This window comes from Lasiodiplodia theobromae, assembly GCF_012971845.1.
Source record: "Lasiodiplodia theobromae strain AM2As chromosome Unknown scaffold_11, whole genome shotgun sequence".
In the NCBI taxonomy this organism is placed as follows: domain Eukaryota; kingdom Fungi; phylum Ascomycota; class Dothideomycetes; order Botryosphaeriales; family Botryosphaeriaceae; genus Lasiodiplodia; species Lasiodiplodia theobromae.
This window is the reverse complement of record NW_023336311.1, coordinates 931066-954707: the sequence shown is the minus strand read 5'-3', so window position 1 is coordinate 954707 and position 23642 is coordinate 931066. Positions and strand designations below refer to the sequence as shown.

Here is a 23642-nt window from a genome sequence, read left to right as displayed (position 1 = left end):
GGGCGTCCGGATTCCATGGGCCTGAGTGCTGGTGTTGGCAGGATTTCCAAATCGTGGGCCTTCATGATCCTGATAGCCGCATGACCAAGGGCACAGGCAAGCCAGCGGTCCAAAGCTGGCCCTGGAAAGCAATCGGGCCTGGCGGGAAGGTGCCTTCCTGGTTTAGGACACTTTGCGCCGTATCCTGGAACTGCAATAGATAGACTAAGCGGCGATGATTGTTCATAGGATCCAGTCTCCGTCCTCGTCCCGCTCAATGCCATTTTTCACATTCACACGAGGTTCGTAGCCCTCGATCGACATGTGGCCTGCTGAAGCTGGGAAACTTGGCTGTGATATGACCCTGTTCTCGGAGATGCTGTCTCTCACTAAGCCCGATGATCTTGCAGACATGGTTTGCTCGCCTCTCTCCAAGGCCAGATCCGCCATGGCTCTGTTCAGATTCTGAGCTTGATCGGCAGACCGTGCCCAGGTACCGGAGTGCGCGGCGTCCAAAGACAGGCCAGACATGACGGAATTCAAGTCCGGAGGAGAGTTCGGGGCGCGTCTGTCGGCCATGAGCTCAAGCTGGGGGACAACGCCTGCCCTCCTGAGCCAAGCGGGCTCCTCGTTCAGCTGGACCTTGACGAACAAGGCGCGCCGGGCACAGTCATCGGAGCACCAGAGCTCGAGCTTCTCGCGAGGCACGATCTGGAGCTGGCGGCCCTTTACTATGAACTTGTTCTTGCCGGCATTAGCATCGACCTTTGGCCTATTCGGGCAGAGCACGTAGCCGCACTTGTCGGCGCACTTGCGCTCCTCCAGCAGAGAGTCGTAGTCTGAGGGCTGGAAGTTTGTTATCAGGGCCTTGAACACTGACGCGTCATCGTGCGACGGGCTCATGGGGTCCGCGTCCGGAGAGGACGGGAAGTCGATCAGCTGCACAATGGCATCGAGGATCTGGGCCTCGACGTCCTTCTGCTGCTGGATCAGGTGGGCATGGTAGAGAGCTATCTCGCGGTTTCGCTTGTCGCGCGCGGCCTGCGGCTCTTGCTCTTGACTCGGCTGCCGGGGTGGCGCGCTGGCTGCAGGCGGCGGCGGCTTCCCAGCCTGAGGCGCGTTGATCTTCTTGAGGATCGACTTGGGCAGGGCGCTGCCGTCGAATTTCGGCGGAGCCATGAGCGGACGAGCAGGGCGAAGGGATCGATGATCGTGATAGCTTGGGCGGAGCTGGTGCTGGTGCGCTGGCTGCTGAAACTTGGCCCCGAGGCCGCCGGTGGCTCGCGCGTGGCGGCTCCGGCTTGGGCCTCATTCAGGGCCACTGCCTGCCCGGACGCCGCAGCGCATCGTCACCCACACCACGCCTCCTCTCTCCGTACGCCTTCCCAAACACCTGCTCCCGCGCGCTGGTATGCTCTGAGCACCCGGCCCCGCGAGCCCCCTTGCAGGTACGCTCCCTCTCTCTCATCCTCGTCCGCGCCCGAGACCAAGCTTGTCCGCTGACGCAATGCCCCGCCAGCAAACCGTCTCCACACCCGCAGCCGCAGCCGCCGTCCCGTCACAGCACCCGACCGCCTCTGCGACGACACAGCACCGGCCCCGCAGCCGTCACGGCCTCCACCCATCGCATCAACCTGAGCGCCTTGCCCAAGCGCCCCCGGCCGGTCCGCCGTCGCCATGGCTGCGCCCCCGTTCAAGGTCAAGGCCCTTTATGAGTACAATTCCGGCCACGAGGATGACCTGGCCTTCCCTGAGAATGCCATCATCACTGTCACGGCCGAGGAGGATGCGGACTGGTATGTCGGCGAATACAGTGATCCCAATGGCACCAAAACGGAGGGCCTCTTCCCCAAGAACTTTGTCGAGCGCTACGAGCCTGCTCCTCCCCCGCGGCCCAACCGTGCCTCGCGCCCTCCTCCGCCGCCGTCCGCGCCTGCTCCTGTGGATGAGGCGCCTGCGGACGACGTCCCCGAGCAGCCCGAGCCCGAACACGAGCCCCCTGTAGCTCAGGCTCCAGAGCAGCCCGAGGCGCCACGAGAAGAGCGTCCGGTGCCTCCTCAATCGCCCCCGCCTGTAGCGGCTCCCAAGTCTCCCGAGCAACCCTCGCTTCCCAAGATGTCGAAACCGGCTCCTCCTCCTGCTGCTCCAGCGGCAGGCAGCAAGTCGCCGCCCCCGCCTGTTGCGGAGAAGCCCCAGTCTTTCAAGGACCGTATTGCAGCTTTCAACAGGGGTTCTGCCGCTCCCATTGCTCCACTCAAGCCTGGAGGTCCGCCCAGCGGCTTCATCAAGAAGCCGTTTGTTGCCCCGCCTCCAAGCCGCAATGCCTACGTACCTCCTCCCCGTGAGCCGGCCCCTCAAAAGGTATACAGACGCGACGAGGATCCGGAGATCTCTGAGCGCCAAGCGCAAGATCAAGAGATGGCCGAAAGAGCTGGCTTAGGTGGATCCAGTGCTCCTGCTGAAGGCGAAGAGGATGCCCCTAAGCCACAGAGCCTGAAGGAGCGGATCGCCCTTTTGCAGAAACAGCAGATGGAACAAGCAGCCCGGCAGGCTGAAGCATCGCACAAGGAGAAGCCCAAGCGCCCGCCCAAGAAGCGGATCGAGTCGCACGAAATGGACGTCCAATCCGAAACAACAGAGGGTGGCGAGCCCGAAGATGCCCAGGCGCAGGCGAAAAAGCGCCATTCGCACCACCCCAAGTCGCCGGAAGCCCGCCAGCAAGAGCGTGAGCCATTCAGCGACGGCAATGAGGCTGACCAGTCTGCCGCCGGCGAAACCACTGAAGATGCTGAAGGATCCTCCACATCCGTTGAGGAAGATGAGGAAAGGGCTCGTGGAAAGGGTGTCCCTCGAGCACACGCGGCGCCTACTCACGAGCCTGAGGTCGGAGACGAAGAAGACGCCACTGAAGAGGAGGCAGAGGAAGAAATGGATGAAGAAACCAAGAGACGGATGGAGCTTAGAGAGCGAATGGCGAAGCTGAGCGGTGGCATGGGCATGGCCGGCATGTTTGGGATGCCCATGCCCGGTATGAAGCCACCACCCAAAAAGACCACGTCTGGCTCGGAGCGCAAGTCCATCGACAGCCACCGTGATTCTGAGCAATCGCCTCCTCCTCCTGCCCAACGTGTCCCCATGATTCCCATTCCCGGCATGGGCATGCCGCAAGTCCGCAGTCCGGAATCTGAAGATACCGAAATGGCGGTTGAGAAGGAGAATGAGCCAGCGCACCCCATTACTGGGGAGCACGAGCCCGAGAAGGTCACAGACATGGAGGACATCAAGGCTGATGAGACGGTAAAGGATCAGCCGCATGAAAAGGATGCTCCTCCGCCTGTGCCACAAGGTCAGTTTAAAATTCGACGACGAGCTGTTGGTGCCGCGCATCAACCTAAGAAGGCCTCAATATCATCCAAGATTTCTAGCTCTTTCCCGAAGTGGACATCTGTGTACTCAGGTGCAACACGGGAGCGTAGACTTGTCTTTGGGGCCGCTAGTAGGTTGCGTGGGAATCAAGGCTTCTGTCCATACTGTTTGAAACTGTACAAGCTGACATCGTTGCCTAGACCGGCCAGTTCCACCTCCACCAAGTGCCGAGCGACCAGCACCTCCACCGGTACCTGCAGACTGTATGTTAAAGTAAAACCGCTATACAAGTCCTATTGCTGATGTTTGCAGCTCGTCCAGTCCCTGCCCCGCCACCGCCTGAAAGACCAGAGTCACGAGGTTCGGAGTCCGACGAGGAGCTGCCAGCTCGAGGGCCTCCGCCGCCAATCCCGCAGTCGCCTCCCCAGCACCGCGGACAAGAACCTACCTCGCCGTCGGTTACTTCCAGGCCCTCTACCTCCTCGGAGAAGAGGGCAAGCCGGCCTATTCCGCCGATCCCCGGTGTTTCCAGCCCTGTCATGTCTCCGACGGCTGCCTCTAGAGCACCGCCGCCGCCGCCTCCTGCGGCAGCCCCTCCGTCAAGAGGGTCTGCCAAGGAAGCACTATCTCGGGAGGACATGGAAGGCGAAACCGAATATGAAGGCGACTATGATACGGACATCGCCTCCGGAGCGACCCATAAGGATGCCCTGAAGGCGCATGCAAGGGACCACAGCTACGACGAAAGCACTCTGGCGGGTTCTCCAATCACGGGTCATCCTCCTGTTCCATCAGGGGCGCCCCGCGCTGTGCCTCCGCCTCCCCCGCAGCAGCCACCACCGTCCAGGCAGTCTCTCGATGCTCCCAGAGGTGCTCCACCACCTCCCCCACGCGAGTCGATGGATGCTCCCAGAGGCGCCCCTCCGCCTCGACCGCGCGAGTCAATGGATGCTCCTAGAGCCATGCCACCTCCACTGCCAAGAGAATCCATTGATGCCCCCAGAGCTATGCCGCCTCCGCCACCAAGAGAGTCTATTGATGCTCCACGAGGCGTACCGCCACCTCCTCCTTCCCAACCAATGTCTCCTGCGGATGACGAAGATGAGTATGACCCGTATAAATACAACGCTCAGGCAGCCCGTGCTGCCCCGCCGCCTCCTTCTGGCCCTCCGCCGGCTGCCGCGTCCCAAGGATCTGTGCCGGAGGAGGAGGATGATGATGATGAGGAAATTTATCAGAGCCCTCCTCCACGAAGGATGAGCAAGAGGATGAGTCAGCATCAGGCTCCTTTCTCCCCTCATCAGGAAGCAGAGGACACGTACGAGACGCCAATGTCGCCCCCGCGCAGCTCGATGCAAACTACCAGGAAGTCTTTAGACGTTGACCGAACTCTTGGCTCGCGCCGGTCTATGGACCAGTCTCGTCCGTCTATCGACCACGGTCATATTGCCAACGACGTCGATCTGGGCCAGCCCAGCCAGTGGTGGACGCAGCCGAACACGCCGCCCCCAGTCTTCCAGAACCGCAAGGATGTCTTGTTCGAGATCGAAGAGTCCACCACTAGCAAGCGCGGCGGCAGGACCATCGTCCAAAAAGACGTTTACGTCTTGTTTCAAGACTACTCGCAAACTGTTGTTACTGCTCGGTATGATACGCGCGAACCGGCCGGCGTGGCGCTCGAACAAAGACACGAACCTCCACCTCAGAAGCTGAGACAGGACCAACTTGAGGATGCTTACGAGCAGTTCGGTCGGCGCATGTCAGAAGATGCCAACGCAAAACAACATGCGACAGTTGGCGATGGCTCACCCCAGGCACTTGTCCTTGAGCTCCTCAAGCCTTTGTCGTCTGCGCTCTATCCGGTTGGCACTCGGGCTTACGGTGCGTTGGTCTATGCCAACCTAGCCAATGCATCGGTCCAACAGAACGACGAGATTCGCCCTGGAGACATCATCTCGCTCCGCAATGCAAAGTTCGAAGGCAAGCATGGCGCTATGCACGCCAAATACAAGATGGAGGTTGGTAAGCCGGACCATGTGGGGGTGGTGGTCGAGTGGGATGGAACGAAGAAGAAGATCAGGGCGTTGGAACAGGGTCGGGAAAGCAAGAAGGTCAAGGTGGAGAGCTTCCGTATGGGCGATCTCAGGAGTGGCGAGGTAAGGGTTTGGAGAGTCATGGGCAGAGACTGGGTTGGCTGGGATGTTGCTGCCTGATTGCAGTCTATGGCGTCAGCACTGAAAGGGCAGGCACTGCTGAGCAGCGTTCTTGTGCACTTGCAGTATTGGTAAGTTCAGCGAGCTCTAGTCAGGTTTGTAATAATATCCAGCACCTGTCGTTTAGATGTCCTCAGCCTTCGTTGGCCCTGCAGCCTGTGCAATAGTCTTACCCAGGTAGTCACTTAAACACTTTGTACAACTTCGGCCCTTCAAGTTCTGCCGTGTGTGGGAGGCGGGCAAAAAGTGTTCCACAAGGACGCCAAGGCACGCCGATGGGAGGCTGGACAAATATCCCTGGCCTTCTCAAAGGTGGCTGTTGCGCACGACACTGAAACCCCCTTTCCCGCGCCCACACATTGAAACATGGCTTCGAGGATCGTGCTGTACTGCACACGAAGTGATCTTCAAGAGTGATCATTGTCGCCCGGGGCTGCGATGCATGCAAATGGGCCACGGAATGACTGCCGAGAGTCTGTCGATGTTCATTGGAGATGGGCTGGTAAATTACCGGAACTCGTGCGTAACGAGGCTGAAGTGCGTGACGCGATGGGGAATGATGGCTGCGACGCACCTAATGCAAGGATTCGGCAACCTTCCTGGGACCTAAGTGCTGCTTGAAAAAGCCACGAGCACCCTACCCTGTTCGAAGCCTGTAGCAGTGCGCTGCTTTATCGTTCTTTGCCATCACTCATCATTTCTGCCTTCGACATGGTTCACACTCTTCTATCCAAACCGCTCGTTCTGGGCTTTTTCGGTCTTTCTGCCGCGCAGATTACTTAGTAAGAAATTCCCATTTCCAGTTAGTTATGCGGGAGCGTAGGGCCTACCAGGACGGGAACGGCATCGTCCGCGCACCATTTCAAAGGATCGATCCCTAGGCACGCCCTGCACCTTGATTTGACCACTAACCGACTTTATCTCACAGCAATGAGACCACGGGTGCCTATACATGCTCTACTGCATCCGGCGCTTACTGTGGCGGGAGTTCCCTGTCAACCAACATCATCATCCACTGTACCAACTTCGTCGGCCAATCGACCAACTGCAACGCCAACCTTGCTGGTATCAATCCAGTCGGCGTCAAGTCTGCTGCCACTTGCTATCAGTCCTCGTCGATGAGCGGCGACGCCGTCTGCTCCTTCAACGGTGTCGGGTACCCCGAGAACGGAACCACCGCCGCCTTCCCCATCTGCAACGCCTCATCCGTGCTGTCTTTGCCGTCACACAATGCCACCAGGCCATCTACAGAGTTCAGAATCGGTCCGTCCACGACATCTAGCTCGCTCAGCAGCTCTACAGATAGTACATTATCTGCACCAGCCGTCCCAGTGACACCGTCAAGCACGAGGACGATCACCACAACGGTTGCGAACACCGCCTCGGGGACATCCGCAGGTACTAATGGTCACACAACGACTTCGGAACCGTCTCAGGTCATGAGCGCGCCCGCGCCTCACAACTTTGCCGTGCCGAGTGGCATACTTCCAATCCTTGCGATGGCTGCGGTGCTCGTAGGCTGAGAACAAACCTTACCAAAGGCGACCAGACGAGCAGAACATTGTAGTGTTCACGAATTCATGTGGTTACGAGTTTCAGAGTTATCAATGACCATGGGAGTAATTGGGGAGGTATGCTGGTTTATTATTTATCATGCCGCAGTCAGAGCGTTGGAGATTGTTTCGTTTATAAAGAAAACAGAAGAATTTATTTGCAACATCTCCACAGCTACTCTCCAAGAGGTCAGTGAAGAGAATATGCTACGCGGGTTATTTTAGTACCACAGCAGTACAGATTGTTTCACGCGGGCTTGACAATGCATGACAACAGGCATAATGGGACGCTTGATTGTCCAGGACTCTATGAAACACGTCTCTATCGGGCTCGAATTCCGAAGTTGCAAACATCACCGACCCATCAATCATAACTGCTCAAACGTAGGCATCCAACTCGAATCCACATGTTGCTGAGGTGATGAAGATCACACAAAGAAGGAAATATGGACAGCTATCGGCAAGAGTTCCCGGAGGGCACGCCTAATGCTCTTAGTAGAAGATTCCGAGGTCGATGACCTCCTCATCAGCCGCGGCCTGGGTGGTCTCGGTCTCGTCGACGGTGGAGCTGGACCCGCTCGCGCCATTCTGGGCGATGATGAGCTCTCCGCCGGGGGTGACGTCGGCGTCGCCTGCGGTGAGGTATCCAGAAACAGCCAGGGACTTGACGTAAGCCTTGAGGGTGGCCGGGTCGTTGAGGCTGGAGTCGGAGGCAAGGAGGTAGGCAAGAAGACCGCTGATGTGGGGAGTGGCCATGCTCGTGCCGCTGGCGACAGCGTAGGCAGTGTCGCTGTTGTAGTAAGAAGAGTAGGTGGTAACACCAGGGGCGTAGAGGTCAACCGTCGGGCCGGAGTTCGAGAAGTACGCAACTTCGTCGAGGATGTTAGCGGCGCCAACGGAAATGATGTTGCTGACGTCGCCTCCGAGAGATCCGGGAGTGTAGTTCGAGGCATCATCGCCGTCGTTTCCAGCGGCAACTGCAATGTGCACACCAGCGTCGGACAGGGCAACAAGAGCGCTCTCAACTGCCGTGGAGCGGCCGTTGAAACCAAGAGACAGGGATGCGACAGAACCGACGAAGCCGCTCTCACCCGAACGAGATTCATGCTGGGAAGCGACGTAGTCGATACCGCCGATCAAACCAGAGGAAGTTCCACTACCGGAGGCGTCGAGGACTTTGACACCAATAAGGTTGGCATTGCTGGCAACACCAACAGTGTTACCCGCGGAGGTTCCAGAAACGTGAGTGCCTACTCAAAGGTCAATACCGTAAATGATAGGTTGTAGGATGGCATTTCACTCACCATGGCCGTTATCATCAGTTTGAGACGTAAAGGCGCTCCAACCGACAGTGGCACGGCTGCCAAACTGAGTGTGGCTGGTACGGATGCCGGTATCGACCTGAACTGGTTAGTTTAGCCCGGTCTCGAGCGGGGTGGGGTACGGCGTACAATGTAAATGTCAACGCCGGAGCCGAGGGCGGTGGATGAGTAGGTGTAAGTATACGAGGTGGAAGAGGGGCTGGCAGTGTTTGAGATGCTGTCGGTTTGAGAGATACGCTGCAGACCCCAAGGAGCACTGGAACGAGTAGCCTTGATAGTGGCCTCCAGAGCCGAGTCCACAATGGAGACCTCAGCAATGCCGTTAAGCTTCTCAACTTGTTCAGCGGAGAAAGAGCCAGAGAAACCCTAACCAGATGTAAGCCAAACGATGCTCGAACACAATGATTGTGGTGCCAACCTTGAAGAAGCTGTTGTTGTAGGTGCTGGTCACGGACTCATCATCGACAGTGATGTCGAGCTGGGACAGAATAGCAGCAACATCAGCAGACTTGGAGAGGATGATGTCGTAGGTAGCCGTGTCCCGCTTGAGTGAAGCCGGGGCAGCATAAGCACCCAGCGAGGTGGCCAAGGCAAGAAGAGCAGAGGACTTCATATTGACAAGTGGTGGAAGCGAGCAGAGTGTTCAAGATGCAAGGAAGAGAACGCTGGTGGTTGTGGACTGGAGTTCCAGGCCGGTAGAGGCATCTTAAATAGTTGCAGAGATGGTAGCGGCGATGCTGCAAGGTCTGCGATATTCAGCGTCATCCACATATCGGGTCATTCGCCGAGGGCACAGGAACAAGCGAGATGTAGGTGGATATGCTCGCCAAAGCAATAGCGCGCATGATTTCTGCATACAGTAGTGGATGTCTGTAGGTCGAGGGTGTACAGCAAGGCCCCAAGGCGCCCTGCAGGCCACTGCACGCCTTGCCGAATCGGGATCACTGATAGCTCCAACGGCAGATGATAGAGGAGGGGCAAAGCACTATACAGCAACACCCCCAGCGGCCGATTCTCCTTCCAGGAATGTCTCACTGGGTGCACGATTGGTGGTACGGCTATGGAGTTTCTTATCGGAGGGGGTATGGCGGTGCGTTGAGCTGGGCTTGATCGAGCTTGGCAACTGTCTTGATGAAGGGAGCTGGCGGGCATGATTGGATGAGGGGAAGTCAGCCGGGCGGGCCAAGCACGAGGCCCTGTGAATGCTTGTCGGTTGAAAGCCAGGGCGTGACCGGAGGGCTGGGCTTGGCAGAGGACTGGTACCGCCAAGACGAAGAGCGACGAAATGCGCGGAGGCAGAAAGGGCAGGTCGTAAGGTGGAGTTGTATTAAGCTATGTTGCGGCAACGGCGCTGAGTTCAGACGGCATGGATTGGTGGAGCTCGTATATTGGTGCACACGCGGCCACGGGAGGTTGGGGCGCAACAGGCACAGCGCCGAAGCATCTGGGGCGCGAGTCAGCCGCTGACGGTGTTTCCTGGGGCACGGCGCAGGGATGGCGATAAGCAACACCAAGCCAGTCCGACGTGCTCGCCTTCTCCACGTCTTGTCACGCGAGGCCCGGTCACGTAAAACCTGCTATCAGGTGCAGCTCGTGCAATAGCGGGCCGCGCTGGTGCAACATGAATGACCTTCTGGCCCGGCGGCTCGTCTGCATGCATGCCGAAAAGAGGAGTTTGACCTGCGGGGCGGTTGCGCGATCGGAAGAGCCCTCACACCACGCTCTGCCCTACCATTTGTCGACGTGCCGAACATTGGGCTCTCCGGATTTTCCGGTCGGCCAGGGCTCCGGTCACACGCCCGCCAGCCAGATGTCTTACCAGCTGGGTTAACGCCAAGGATCCCCACTGGCAAACATGTTGGGTCCGGAATCTGCAAGCCGGGAGCTTGTCAATAGGATTCCATGCCTGCCTGGCGGAAAGCGGACGGCACCCATGCACCCATGGTCCCATATTATCTAGAACAAACACCGCTGTTCCCTGTTCTTTTAATATCGAGCAGAAAAGCGGTCGGGCCTTGACGCCTTATCGATTAGATATGACGATGGTCTCCCGGCTGTCGTTCGTGTATGTATGCATACCTGGGCGCCAAGCAAGACGGAGATTTGTTGGAACGGCGGTTGGCTGTCTGTCGTGCTACGCCAGGAGATAACGCCACAGGCACCGACTGCGTATGCTTAATCGTCCGGAGAGGTGTTCGCCATGCAGGTTCTGTATTGAAGGCCTCTCGGGTGGTCGAAACGAGAGCTCATGCAGGTTATCGTGAGCTGTCGCTTTGCTGCTTACCGGGATAGATGGAGCATCGCTTAAGGAAATTCTCGCCAAGAAGAATTCGTCGAAAGACTGGGTGGATGGCGAAAATAGTAGCGCTGGAATACGAATACAGAAGAGGAAGCTGTGGAAGACGGGTCTGATGGGAGGATATTGCGTCTAAGACAAGACTGCTGACGGAATGATGGCGGAGAAGAAGGAGCGATAATGCGATCGAGTATTAATCGAAGACGTCGACCGACTGGTGTGGGTGGCTTGGCCGAGCGGGTGGTGGTACTTGTCCATGTCAGCCCGTGCCGTGTCCGGCCGGCGTGAAGGAGTGGGAGTCAATCTGCAAGGGCGCAGAGCCTCATGGTAGTGTGTTGCGGAAAATGAAGTGGCCGGTGACGATGGCTTGCTCGGCTGTCAAAGCCGCTGACAACCGTCCCGAGGCTCTACGCGGGCCGCATTCCGCCACAGCTTCCCCGCGCCCGCTGCCGTCATTCCTCTCCACGCCGACATGTGATCCTTTCTACCTTTCGACGTTGCTCCCTTTCTCCAGCAGTCATTGCATCTCTTCGACCAAACATCCCGTCCAATATGCCATCAGCAACCCGGCTCGCCCACTCTGCTGCCAGAGCGCGGCCTCTATCCCAGCAGTCGAGCCGGCGGCTCTTCAGCACTACCCGCTCTCAATTCAGGGAGGTTCGCGACGCCTACATCCTCAGCGGGTCGCGGACACCCACCGGAGTGGTAACAACACCTCCGTCCTGATATTCTCTGCATTCGCTCATCGCACCAGTTCAATGGCGCCTTCACCACGGTTCCCGCGCCCCGGCTGGGCGCCGCCGCCATCGAGTCCGCTCTCTCCAAGTCGACCGTCCCCATCGAGAAGATAAAGTCCGTCTACATGGGCCAGGTGCTGCAGGGCGCCGCTGGCCAGGCTCCCGCACGCCAGGCCAGCATCTTCGCCAACCTGCCGTCCTCCGTCGAAGCCACCACCATCAACAAGGTGTGCGCCTCGGGCCTGAAGGCTGTGACCATCGCCGCGCAGGACATCCAGCTGGGCGACGCCGAGGCCATCATTGCCGGCGGTATGGAGAACATGTCCCGCGTACCCTACTACCTGGCTCGCGCCAGCCAGCAGCCGCCCTTCGGCGAGCAGAAGCTGCAGGACGGCCTGATCACCGACGGCTTGTGGGACGTCTACAACCAGATCCATATGGGCAATTGCGCCGAGAACACGGCTAAGAAATACGAGATCACGCGTGAAGAGCAGGATGAGTTTGCCATTCTGTCCTACAAGCGTGCTCAGGAGGCATGGGCTGCCGGGCTGTTCAAGGACGAGGTCGTGCCTGTGACGGTGAAGGGCAAGAAGGGCGACACTGTCGTCTCGGAGGACGAGGGATACAACCGTCTGAAGCTGGACAAGGTCAAGACGCTGAAGCCGGCCTTTGTCCGCGATGGTACCGGCTCCATCACCGCCGCCAACAGCTCTTCCTTCAACGACGGTGCTAGCGCCCTCGTTCTGGGCAGTAAAGATGTCGCCAAGGCCCATGGCTCGGGTTCGCGTGTATTGGCACGCGTTGTCTCCTATGCAGATGCTGCTCTTGATCCTATCGATTTCCCCGTCGCGCCTGCCAAGGTGGTTCCTCTTGTTTTGGAAAAGGCCGGCCTATCCAAGTCCGACATCGCCATCTGGGAATTTAACGAAGCTTTTGCCGCTGTCATCAAGGCCAATGCTAAGATCTTGGGCCTTGGTTCGGACAACGTCAACCCCAGGGGCGGTGCGATCGCTCTGGGACACGCGCTGGGAAGCTCTGGAAGCAGAATCTTGGTGACCTTGTTGCATCAGCTGGAAGTTGGACAGTATGGATGCGCCGCAATTTGCAACGGCGGCGGTGCTGCCAGCGGTATCATCGTGCAGAGAATCGGCCATAACGACCTGTAAAAGTCTGGAATGTATCAGCTATTGTATGAGGGGAAATCCCCCGACACTTGTATACCCTTATAAGTTTTCTGTGCTGCTGAATGACTTGTCAACCGCCATGTGAAATACGACTGAGTTGCTGTTATAAGCCCGTGTCAGAAAATAATCCGACGTCGGCTCAAACGACATGTGGTCAGTATCACGAAGAAGCTGCGCTCTACCCCTGAACGAAAGATAGGTAGCCTAGACAGCGATAGCAGTATGAGACTTAGTGACCAAGACAATAATGCTTCGTATTTTCGTAAGTCATGCTGTTTTTAATGCCAGTGGCATGCCGTCTATACATGTCATGTACCCCGTCTACTGCGGTTGGAAGGCTATTCTTTAGCCTGCCTATGGAGATGTAGAGACCATCTTGATTCTACCCTCTAGTCTAGGAGCGATAGCCTGTACATTCCAGTTAGTTTGAGGAATGAATTGTCGGGTCAGTTGGCTCACCTTGGTCCAATTGATGGTGAATTCGCCCTCTCCAAGAGGATCACCGCAGCGCGGCTGACCCTTCAGTCCAGCCAAGCGCCACCACTTACGCATGACCCTCCTCATGAGCACCCTCTTCCTCTCCAGCTCCTCGACGGCAGCGTGGGCACGCTTGGGCTCTTGTTCGTCCTCCGAGTCCGTGTCAGACTCGTTGAGCGGCGTCTCTGCGCCTTCCGGACGGTGCCCAAGAGGGGTCAGCCTGCCATTTCGGCTGTCCTGGATCACTTCCAGCGCGTTTGCAACCTTGCCCTTTGACTCAACACACGGCTGGACAGTCTGCAGATCGTTCTGCACTCTCTCCCAATGCCTTCCCATGCTGGGGCCCCACTGCTTCCACTTGCCGAGGACCTTCAGAGACATGAAGTACTGGCGCAGCATCATCGAAATGAGAATTCCGTTCTCCTCCGAAACGATCTCCTTCGCTGTGCCTCCTTCCTCCTCGATCCTGAATGCCCGTCAGTATGTTATACGATTATTACTGCAGGTGACTTACAACAGAGAATCGTAACCGTCGCGACCACGGGCCATGTATCCACGAGTCACCATGACATACTCCTTCTCCATGTCCGCAGGCTCGCCGCCGATCTTGGTCCAGTTGACGCGGGAACCCTCGGGTTTCTCAGGGTCGAATTCGAACTCAATGTTCGAAACCTGCGGAAAGCGGCCCTCGAGCGCAGGGTACTTGGACACGGCGTTTTCGAGAGCTTCAACGACAGCCTTGCCAGTGACTTTGATCACAACGATAGGATCCTCGAACGGGAAACAGTTCATGATATCCTTCACCCTGAGCAGGCCTGGAGGGTAGATCTGGTCTCCTCTGATGGTGCCAGACGCCATCAAGGCGCAGTCTCCGTTGTACGTGAAGCGCATGAGGTCACAGACAAAGTTGCCCATATTCGACTCTCTGGTGCGGACTGTGGTGAAACGTGCATCCAGCGGAGCAGCGGTGTAACCGATAGGCTTGTCAAGCTTCGCTTTCAGCTTGGCAGTGAGGCTTTCGATGAGCTTCACAGACTCGGGATCCTGCGGGATCTGGGAGACGACATCCCGACGAATGATGTTGAAATCCCACTTGTTGCTTCCGTCTTGCTTTTTCCATGCTTCAACGTAGCTCAGCTGCTTGAAATCACTGCCTGAACGCAAGACGTGGCAGCCGTTGATCAGGCTGTGGCTCTATCGGTGCACTGTTAGCTTCTCATACTGCCATGCGGAGATAGACATGGCAAGGGATGACGGAGATCTAAACTCACATAGTAATGGTCATGGCCACCCAAAATAATATCAACCAAGCCCTCGGGAAGCTTCTCGGCGAGCTTGTTGTCATTGGGCTCACGCTGGTGGGAAATGCAAATGACAATCTCAGCACCTTGCTCACGCAAGCCTGGCACTAGCTCCTTGGCCGTCTCCGAAGCCGACTTGTATATGATGTCCGGCGGCAACGAGTTGATGGTATCCAACCACTCCCGCTCAGCCAAGCCGATTATGCCAACCTTGATGCCATTCGAAGAGGTCATCATATGTGTTTTCTGGGCGTTCGCCAACGACTCGTTCTCGCCGAGGGCCGGGTCGAGCACGTTTGCTAGGAGCCATGGGAATTTGCACTGGCCAGTGAGATGGCGATACTGGCGTACTCCGAAGTCCAGGTCATGGTTCTGCAGCAGGGGTACGGAGTCAGCTCTTGGACCAATTATGTAAAAACACATCTAGCAGCACTCACACCAACGCACGCACAATCGGTGCCTATGCCATTGAGCACGGGAACCATGTGGCTGCCTGTTCCTAGTCAGCGGAAGCGCCCCGGACACAGAGTGAAGCTCAGGCAGACCTTTGGTGACACTACTCTCCAAGCTGGGGTTGAAAGCATCGCCGGAGAAGAAGGTCAGCAGATCAGACTGGCCGGCGAACTTGGAGTCGCTACGGTAGTAGTTGCAGAGGGTCTTGAAGCGGGCGTAGCCGCCGACAGGCTCGGCGCTGGAGGGCTCGACGTGGTAGACATCGTTGTAGTGCAGGATACGGAGGTCCGGCGGAGAGTCGTGATCGCCGCTAGAGTAGGTGACGACGTCGTCGATGGTGGGGTTGTCAACGGACATGGTGGTGCGATCTGGAGGTGCGGAGGAGGAGGGTAGGTGGAGAGAGAAGAATAGGAGAGTGAGCGGCCGGTGAAAAGAGCGGCCAGTAGACAAAGGAGAGCTGCAAGATGCAGGGCTCACCGCAGCTGCAGGTAGGCGGGTAGCGTACGAGAAGCACACGGGCTCCCCCGGGGGGCTTGGCTGGCGCTGCAGCTCACCGACAGGCGTCTCTCGCGCATGATTGGCGGGCGGACCGGTAGCATTAGGACGGCCATGTTGAAGGGGGCGCGCAGCGGACGGGGCGATGGGAGCTGGCGAGACGCGGCCGCTGATGTGCGCGACGTCAGGGTCCGGCAGCCACTTAGGGCTCTGTTATTTGAGCTGCCCCGCCTGATCCACAGGGACCGCCGCAACCACCACGCACTGACGCCCGCGACCTCATATTCATTACATTTTCATTACGCCGTTGAACTCTAACCCTACCACCAAACGCCTCTAAAAACTGCATACAAAAAAACATTAAGGCGCGCTGCTCGCGCCGTCTGGAACAATGCCCGGGAAGCCGTTCCACGTCTGCCTGCGGCTCGGCTCGGGCTCAAAACTCAGCGCGCTCAGCGCCTCCAGCCCCTGCAAGCCTTCCATGTCGAATATGCCCTCGCTCGTCGCCGTCGTGATGCCCGTCGTCGCAGTCATCGAGGCCGGCGCCCACGAGCACGTCGCAGGCCCGCCAAGCATCATGTTTGCATGGCACAGATTCAGCGGCCCGCCCATCGAGTCGGAGCATGTCGGCGCCACGGGGTTGGTCGTCCAGTCGTCGGTGGTGAAGGGATAGCCTGTCATGTCTCCCATCATCCCCAGGTCCTCGAGCGTGTCGACTACGTCAAAGTCCTGGCTCACTCCCACCAGCCCATGCGCCTTCTTGAATAGCTCCAGCCACTCGGCGTTGTCTGCTGCCGTCTGCTCCCATCCGTCATCCGCGTCGTATAGAATCCGCCGGGCTTCTCGCTGCAGCATCGCGTCGGATGGATACACGCCCTGCAACAGCTGCTGCTTGGCGTACTTGCCCAGCCGCACCGTCAGAATCTCCCAACACGTCGCGTTGATTGTGCCCGGCTCAACTTGCATATCATGCTCCGGTGGTGTGCTGAGACTCGAGTTTGAGGTCGTGTTCCTAGCCGGCGGTGGGCCGTCCCTATCTGCATGGAAGAAGCCTCCTGCCGCTGCCTGGTCCCACCGAGTTGCGGGGCTCATGGTCGGGTGGAGCGTCGTGTGCCATGCCAGAGACGCGGGCTGCGACGCTGAGAACGGATTGGGGCTCTTTGCCTCGTTTGCAATGAGATAGGGCGGCATCGCGTTGGTGATGAGCAATGCAACCTGGGGATCGAAGCCACGGCATCCCTTCCAGTCTTTCATCTGAGCCCCATTACGGAACTCCTTGGCCAAGTGGTCCACTCGATCTTGCCTGTGCCTCTGTGTTAGTGAAGCAAGCACGCGGCTGGTTGGGGACAAACATACCAAGTCTCGAAAGTGGTCCGGCAGAAGCCGCAGCGGCTCTTGATATACTGCGTCTCGCTCTTCCAGCTCTCCATGGTCGGTGTCAGCTTGCAGTTGTGCATCAGTCGCATGTGCTGCCTCAGGTGGTCCTTCCTGTAGAAAGTGCGCTGCTCTGGGCTGCGTTCCTCGCAGGCCGACCAGTTGTGCGTTTCGAGATGCTCCTTGCTCGGGTCGATGGCATCGCAGAAGACGCATTTCTTCTGGCCCGAGGCCGAGCAGGTGATGACCGGGCCCAGCGGAGCGCAGATCCATTTCTCCAAGCTCAGGTGAAGCGACTTCTCGTGCCTGGCCCAGTCGTACTTGCTCTTGAACGCATCCGTGCAGAAAGTGCACTGGAACGGCTTCGTCTTCTTGTCGTTCTCCGACGCTTGCTTCTTGATGTCGGGCCGGCGGCGGCGACGTCTCTCCTTGCGAACCCCATTGACGGATCCAAAAGATCCGAAGGAGCCAAACGAGTTGCCCGAGGTCCGCGAGTTGCGCGACGTGTACGACCACGCCGACCCGAGCGACTCGCCCTGGCTAGACAAGCCAGAGTTGACGGATGCAATCTCCAGACTGGCCGTCGACGGCGCCCTGCGGGACGGGCGGCCAGAGCTGCCAGTAGACGCGTGGCGGCTGGTGTGGCCGCTGCGCGAGCGTTCTTCCTCAAGCGGTGGTGTTGTCGACCGCACGGCGTTCTGAATGGCCGTCCACGGCGCAGGTTCGTTGTCAGGGGGAGAATCCAAGTATCTTTCCATGGGGTTCTTCTCGGACCACGACTTCTCCAGGGCGATGTCTATGGCACTGCTGGACTGCAGGCTAGGCGATGCGGGCCTCCTCGGCTTGTGCTTCTTGCGCCGGCGTGCATTGGCCAGCCAGTTGTTGACTTGGCTCTCCGTCAGGCCAGTCCGTTGGCGCAGCTCGGCCTTTTCGTCTTCGGTGGGGTAGGGGTGGTCGCTGTGGCTGACGATCCAGTCGGTGAGGATCTTGACCGAGGCACGCGAGAACCTGATGCCACTCTTGCGCGCGGCACGATCCTCGTCCGTCTTGATGCCGACCATGGTCTTGGTGCTGGTGAGGGCACCGAACTCCTGGCACACGTCTTCGGACACTTGGTGTAGCGTGTCGATCATGTTGCGAGGCTTGCGCTGCTGTGCCGGAATGTCGAAGCTGCACGTCCTGAACAGCGCGTTGCACGGCGAGCATCCCGTCTGGCCTTCGAAAGTCAAGAAGCAGTCGAGGTGTCGGAGGCGGCAATAGTCGCAAGGGTTCTCGGGCTTGTGGTATCGGGAGATGTAGTTGGAGAAGTTCATAGTCCAGTCATTGGTCAGGTCGTTGGTAGCCAAGAAGTCAGTCGACTCTTCGACCAGCGGCTCGGACAAGTCAACCTGGCTGGCTGATCTCCCATTGCAAGGACAGCTATCGACAGTCAGCGAAGAGTGTACGAGAGCAAGCGGCGGGACAGTGACTGCATCATCTGGCAAACGCAGGAGTCGGGCCCAACAGCCTTCGCACCAGTCGCACGGAGCTGCAGCATCCAATAGACTCGGGTCGGGGACATGTTGTTTGTGACAGGGACTCCATATGCAGATGCTTCGATTCCGCACGGCGTATGGGGGTTTGCATCTAGACCCCTGTCACTTCGCAGGCGGTCAAGATGCAATGGTGGGTAGTATCAAGCATGCAAAGGGTATGCCTCGGATCGGTTCAAAGTCTCAAACGTCCAGGGTGCATCTCAGGCTTCAGTAATCCAATACTTCGATGATCCTGGTCCAGGCTGGGAGGAGGAAGCTTGAAACAGCCATAGACCCAGCATGTTGGGTTCTAGCTTGGCACGCAGAAGACAAGGGAAATAGCATGTCGCGTGTGGACTTACCCATCGTCGTGGGGATGCAAAAGACAGGCGCCGACGGGAGGCTGGAGGTCCAGATTGTCGTTGTCATGGATGAGGGGAACATCGGGCATCGCCGCCTCACCAAAATCGAACAAGTCGTCCATGGACTGCGCCCTATTGTCAAAAGCCATGACGGGCAAAGGAGATTGATGATGGTTTGCGGAAGTTGACGAAATGCTCGCCCTTTGACACGAATGATTTCACCAAAGATGAGCAAAGCGCCCAAGAGGGATTATTTTGACAAGTAAGCTAAACTATGCTGAGAGTCTACAGGGCGTGCAAGACAAGGAGAAAAAGGAAAAAATCGGCTGAATTCCAGCGCTCGAGGCGCTTAGTGAACCCCCGGTGCTGACTTGCAGGAGACGGCCCGTTATCGGCCGCGGAGATCCCGTGCACTCGTGGCCGCTTGGCCATTGAGGGCTGCGCAAGATACTAAATCATTGGGACCCGTTGTTCCAACCATAGGTAGGCTGGTTCTATGGCTAATGGAAACAAGAATCTGGACGCAGATGTTGGTTGGAAGGCTACTAAACCGCTTCCGTACGTCGACTTCAACTGCCTGCGCATGTTGAGTGCAATGAGTCACAAAACAAGCTTGCGAGGAGCGAAACATTTGTGGCCCACCGCTGCCGCAAGATTGCGCTTCTCTCTGCACCTGTGTGTCCTCTTTTCCCCACCCATGGCCGCCCCCCAGATCGCGGGGGAACGCAGTGGGTGTCTGCATGTCCGGGGCGGGAGTGAAGGCGTTCGTCACGCGTCATGATAAGCTTACCAATCCGGCCGCATGCTTTGCAGCGCCGCGCGGTATCGGCGGCAGTTGGATTGGCCACTCCACCGCATCAAGCACCACAAAAAGTAAGGTAATCAACACAGGAACACTGCTTTCCACCGTCACAAGTTTTGTGTGCCAGCCAACTTTTCAGCTCTGCGTCTGACGTGAGCATCCCGCTTTTCCTCTGTGTACTGTACGGTCGGTTGCCACGACCCTACAATACGCCAATACAGAGGGGTATCGCGGCTAAAGGGTAGCCTGAAATCGTTACTCTGTGTATCGGACGCGTATATGTAATAATACAGAGGATATTCCAGCCAAAGGCCAGCGTTGATTTGTTTTTTTTTTTTGCTCATGTCATGGGTAGTTGAAGCTATCGTCCGGACGTGAATGTGAAATTAACAATTAGACATCCACGTCCGGACGATAGCTTCAACTACCCACATAAGTCGAATTATTCCTCACAAATATCGTAAAAAAAAATCTCCGGAGGGTCGTATTTACCCCCTGTTCCAAAGTCTGCTACACATTCTTCGCGCTAGCCTTCGGCTGCAATACCCCTCTGTAGCCGCGCTGCTGGCCTTCCGTAACGGGACACCGCCCTTTGTCCCCAGGCTTTTAGTGCGACGAATGATCGATGAACCCTCCAAGGCGTTCAGCCTTGCCTGGCGAGCATCAGTAGGACCTTTAAGCAGCGCCATCCACGTGCTCATCGCGTTTCCCAACAACCAGTATGAAGCTAATAGGCAGTTGCAAGTTACACACGGAAAATCATGGAAGTGAACGGCCACTGCTGCTTGTTCGATTGACACTAAAGCGGGTTGCCAGTTGAGCACTCTGTGTCCCACCAAAGACTTCACACTCCTCTTACATGGGCAGCTGAAGCAATATCCGGATGTAGATGTTGGGTTTTCATTTGCGCAAATGCATACAGGCATAGGATCCAACTGCCGGAAGCAGTGCGTGTATACGTGGGCGTAATGAGAAAGTTTCGGTAAAAGCCTTTTTTTGTCCTCGGCTGTGAAAGTAACTATGATGTTTCGCAGGCGATGATCAGCTCTCGTTGACAGTGCCAATCGGCCGTTCGAATGAAGTCCAAACGTTACTGCCTGGCCTGACTGTCGCTGCGCTTAGTATAGCGGCGATCGCACGGCTAGGATCGGAAGAGTACGGACGTGAGTGGTCGATGCAAGTATTGACGACTACATCTGGACGGGCGCATCAACCCCTCCACCGTGTTGTAAAGCTACACGAACCAGCTCCGCTTTGCTCCTGGCATTACACTGCGTGCGGACTGGCTTGCTCGTTTTGCCCCTCCACATTTCCCCGCATTTTACTGCGAAGATCCGCGGCTTATCGTCAGCCTGATGCTCTAATTGGCCGCTTGTCATTGGCCTGCGCTCCCTTCCTCGGAGCAGCAACAAAGTTATATAACGTCGCTGCTGTCTCAGCCTGTTGCCTTCAAATTCAAAATACCCCACCATGTCTCCACCATCTGCCATCCACAACGGCGCTGAAAATAAGCCCGCCGTCACCACACACGAGCCTGGATTGAGTGCGGCAAAGGCCAACAAGCTGGGCGGGCTTTCAATTCCCAAGCCACCGACCTTCGAAGATCCACATGATGAACGCAAATATCTGAAAGAAAGGCTTGCCGCAGCCTTCAGGATCTTCGGCAAGTACGGTTTCGACGAAGGGGTTGCGGGCCATATCACGGTCCGAGTGCGTATACTCCGGCAGTCCCGCACCACACAACTGCTTCCTGACCTGCATTCTTATTTATAGGACCCAGTCGACCCGAAAACCTTCTGGGTCAACCCGTTTGGAGTCGCCTTCTCGCTCATCAAGGCTTCTGATCTCATTCAAGTGGATGAGGAAGGCCAGATTATCGACGGAGGGCCGGTCAGGCTCCTCAACACGGCAGCCTTCATGATCCACAGCGCGATCCATCAAGCTCGGCCGGATGTCAACGCTGCTGCTCACAGCCACAGCATCTATGGACGGAGCTTCTGTACCCTTGGCAGGCCGCTGGACATCATCACTCAGGATTCCTGCGCCTTCTATCAAGACCATGTCGTTTACGAGTCCTTCAATGGCATCGTCCTCGCCGAGCAAGAGGGCAAGAACATTGCCTCATGCCTGGGCAACAAGAAAGCAGCACTGCTTCAAAACCATGGCCTTCTAACCGTGGGCCAGACCATCGAGGAGGCTGTTTTCTGGTAAGGGAAAGACAAGCTCCATATCCGATATATTCTGATTGGCTTTAGGTTTGTTAGCCTGGAGAAATGCTGCAAGGCGCAGCTCCTGGCCGATGCTGCTGCTGCGGGCCGTGGGGGCCAGACCATCAAGATCAATGAGGAAGACGCTGCGTACACGTACAAGACCGTAGGAAGCTCGAAGGCTGGCTGGTTCAGTGCGAAGCCGCTATTCGACATGATCCACAAAGAGACGGGAGGGGACTATCTCGAGTGATTGCAACGCTGTGTGGGGAGCATGTTTGAATTGAGGGGGGACAGCAAATTGCCACCCAGGTAATGACCGGCTGCGCTCGCTACTTCTGGCGGGGAAATAGGCGTTGTGGGAGTCAGGCCATGTCATTTGAATTAGGTCTATTATTAATTCGAAAATGACGAGGAGTGAGGAAGGGCTGAATTGAGTCTGATTGAGAACTCTCCCTGTCCTATGGAACAACTGCGAGATTATGTCACATAAACGTATCTGAACTCCAGCCCCTTGCTCCGATGCCTTTCTTGTCGTTCTGTCTCATGCAAAATTAGGTATACATACAACGTCAATCGTGAGATAGCGGTCGTTCAATCTTTACGTGTCAGCGTAACGGCTCATGCTGCTCCATGGCTGGCCGGTGTCACAGAAGGTGTCCGAAAGTCAGCGTGATTGACAATTCCATCACCGGAAGAAGCCGCGATCTTCATGTAGAGGAGGGTATTGTGGCGGCTGCATTATTGGCGGAGTAGGCGCTACTGGAGGGCCCCGTTGCCTACCCAATCCTGCCATGTAACCGCCCTGCTCTTTTCGGCGCGTACCTGGCCATTCGGCAGGCGGCATCGGTGCGGACAGAGCCTCAGGTCGGGCGCGGCCCTTCTTTGCGCCCTTGTCCCGTCTTCCACCCTCGAAACCCTGGTCGGCGTAGCCGGCTTGGGCGAAGGGCGGGCGGGCAACAGCTGGATCTCTCTCGCTGGGCAGGTGCAGGTCGACCAGACCGTAGAAGTAATCGAGTATTTCGGGATAGCGCAGTACCGAGGCACGCCAGTCGGCATCAACGCCTCGCTTCAACTCGGCATGCGCCTCGGCGATCTGGGCCTGCAGCTGATGGAGAGCGGTTGGGTGCAGCGGCGGCTGGCCGCCGTATTGGACATAGATGGAGTAGAAGGGCAAGGACGACAGGTAGGCGGTATGGGCGACGCGGCGGGCGGAGCTCAGGCGCTCAAACAATTGGAGAATGTGAGCTCGGGCATGGGTGATGACCCAGTCTCTGCGGTGGAGTTAGCAGTCTCCAGAGGACGGGCAGGAGCGCTGCGGACCTGATCTCGCGCAGACGAGCATCCATGGCACGCGACTCGGCCTGCTTGACGGCGAGCTCGAGGCGCTCGGCCTCACACGGGCATTCCTGGCCGCGGGGTGCCGGACTGCCGCAGATGGCGCAGCTGGGCGTGGCGTCTGAATCCATGGTTGAAGACTAAGGGTGTCAAGGGCGCACGTTGAGGAGTGCGGGCGGCATGGTCGTGAGACGTGACGGCAGAGCGGGGACGGACGAAGACACAGGCGACGAGGTTGAGTCTGATTCGTGAGCGTACGATGTGTTGTTCGAGCAGCTGCTGATGCGTGATCGCCCGCCCCGCGACAGCGCACGCCCGCGCCATCATGCGGCTCCATGGACAGCGCCTCGTCCGCCTGGTCCTTGCCAATCGTAGCCGAACGTCGTCGGATATTGCGCCCGCCTACTTGCCTCTTATGTCTGGATGCTTATGTGCCCATCGAAACCGACCTTTTCATTCATCATTATTCGCCGGTAGAGTTTTGTCAGCTGTGCGCTTCGGGGATAGATTTTGACAGTAATTCGTGTGTTTGCCCACCATTGGCATTCGACGGTCTTTGCAGTCTATCGCGCTCCGTCGATCTCGACTTGCTAAGTACGTCCCGCGGTGCTCAACGCCAAGGTTGGGCGTCAGTCGAAGGATTCGGTTCTCGCCCTCATCTGTAGTGCT

General features: G+C 57.4%; 8 protein-coding genes across 8 annotated transcripts; 3 read left to right on the top strand and 5 right to left on the bottom strand.

The window, feature by feature from the left end:
- Positions 1–222: 222 nt before the first annotated feature.
- Positions 223–1158, bottom strand: LTHEOB_4425 (uncharacterized protein; the record flags this gene model as incomplete). The annotated part of the gene is made up of 1 exon (XM_035513458.1): positions 223–1158. The coding sequence occupies one exon, from the start codon at positions 1156–1158 to the stop codon at positions 223–225; it is 936 nt and encodes a 311-aa protein (XP_035375129.1).
- A 498-nt stretch (positions 1159–1656) lies between these two features.
- LTHEOB_4424 (Sh3 domain-containing protein) lies at positions 1657–7081 on the top strand (the record flags this gene model as incomplete). The annotated part of the gene is made up of 6 exons (XM_035513457.1): positions 1657–3276; positions 3546–3608; positions 3658–3705; positions 3762–5501; positions 5565–5629; positions 6487–7081. 6 exons carry the CDS (start codon positions 1657–1659, stop codon positions 7079–7081), a joined length of 4131 nt encoding a protein of 1376 aa, XP_035375128.1.
- Positions 7082–7603: 522 nt separating this feature from the next.
- Positions 7604–9046, bottom strand: LTHEOB_4423 (Peptidase S8/S53 subtilisin/kexin/sedolisin; the record flags this gene model as incomplete). The annotated part of the gene is made up of 4 exons (XM_035513456.1): positions 7604–8361; positions 8416–8512; positions 8563–8799; positions 8852–9046. 4 exons carry the CDS (start codon positions 9044–9046, stop codon positions 7604–7606), a joined length of 1287 nt encoding a protein of 428 aa, XP_035375127.1.
- A 2235-nt stretch (positions 9047–11281) lies between these two features.
- LTHEOB_4422 (Acetyl- acetyltransferase) lies at positions 11282–12632 on the top strand (the record flags this gene model as incomplete). Its single annotated transcript, XM_035513455.1, has 2 exons — positions 11282–11434; positions 11484–12632. The coding sequence occupies 2 exons, from the start codon at positions 11282–11284 to the stop codon at positions 12630–12632; spliced, it is 1302 nt and encodes a 433-aa protein (XP_035375126.1).
- A 372-nt stretch (positions 12633–13004) lies between these two features.
- LTHEOB_4421 (5-nucleotidase) lies at positions 13005–15238 on the bottom strand (the record flags this gene model as incomplete). The annotated part of the gene is made up of 6 exons (XM_035513454.1): positions 13005–13058; positions 13110–13593; positions 13642–14321; positions 14399–14800; positions 14866–14921; positions 14974–15238. The coding sequence occupies 6 exons, from the start codon at positions 15236–15238 to the stop codon at positions 13005–13007; spliced, it is 1941 nt and encodes a 646-aa protein (XP_035375125.1).
- A 498-nt stretch (positions 15239–15736) lies between these two features.
- LTHEOB_4420 (Homeobox and c2h2 transcription factor) lies at positions 15737–18775 on the bottom strand (the record flags this gene model as incomplete). Its single annotated transcript, XM_035513453.1, has 3 exons — positions 15737–16679; positions 16733–18169; positions 18627–18775. 3 exons carry the CDS (start codon positions 18773–18775, stop codon positions 15737–15739), a joined length of 2529 nt encoding a protein of 842 aa, XP_035375124.1.
- A 2123-nt stretch (positions 18776–20898) lies between these two features.
- LTHEOB_4419 (Class ii aldolase adducin domain protein) lies at positions 20899–21888 on the top strand (the record flags this gene model as incomplete). Its single annotated transcript, XM_035513451.1, has 3 exons — positions 20899–21138; positions 21202–21635; positions 21684–21888. 3 exons carry the CDS (start codon positions 20899–20901, stop codon positions 21886–21888), a joined length of 879 nt encoding a protein of 292 aa, XP_035375123.1.
- A 341-nt stretch (positions 21889–22229) lies between these two features.
- LTHEOB_4418 (Serine threonine protein phosphatase) lies at positions 22230–23104 on the bottom strand (the record flags this gene model as incomplete). The annotated part of the gene is made up of 3 exons (XM_035513450.1): positions 22230–22234; positions 22461–22909; positions 22959–23104. 3 exons carry the CDS (start codon positions 23102–23104, stop codon positions 22230–22232), a joined length of 600 nt encoding a protein of 199 aa, XP_035375122.1.
- Positions 23105–23642: the final 538 nt, after the last annotated feature.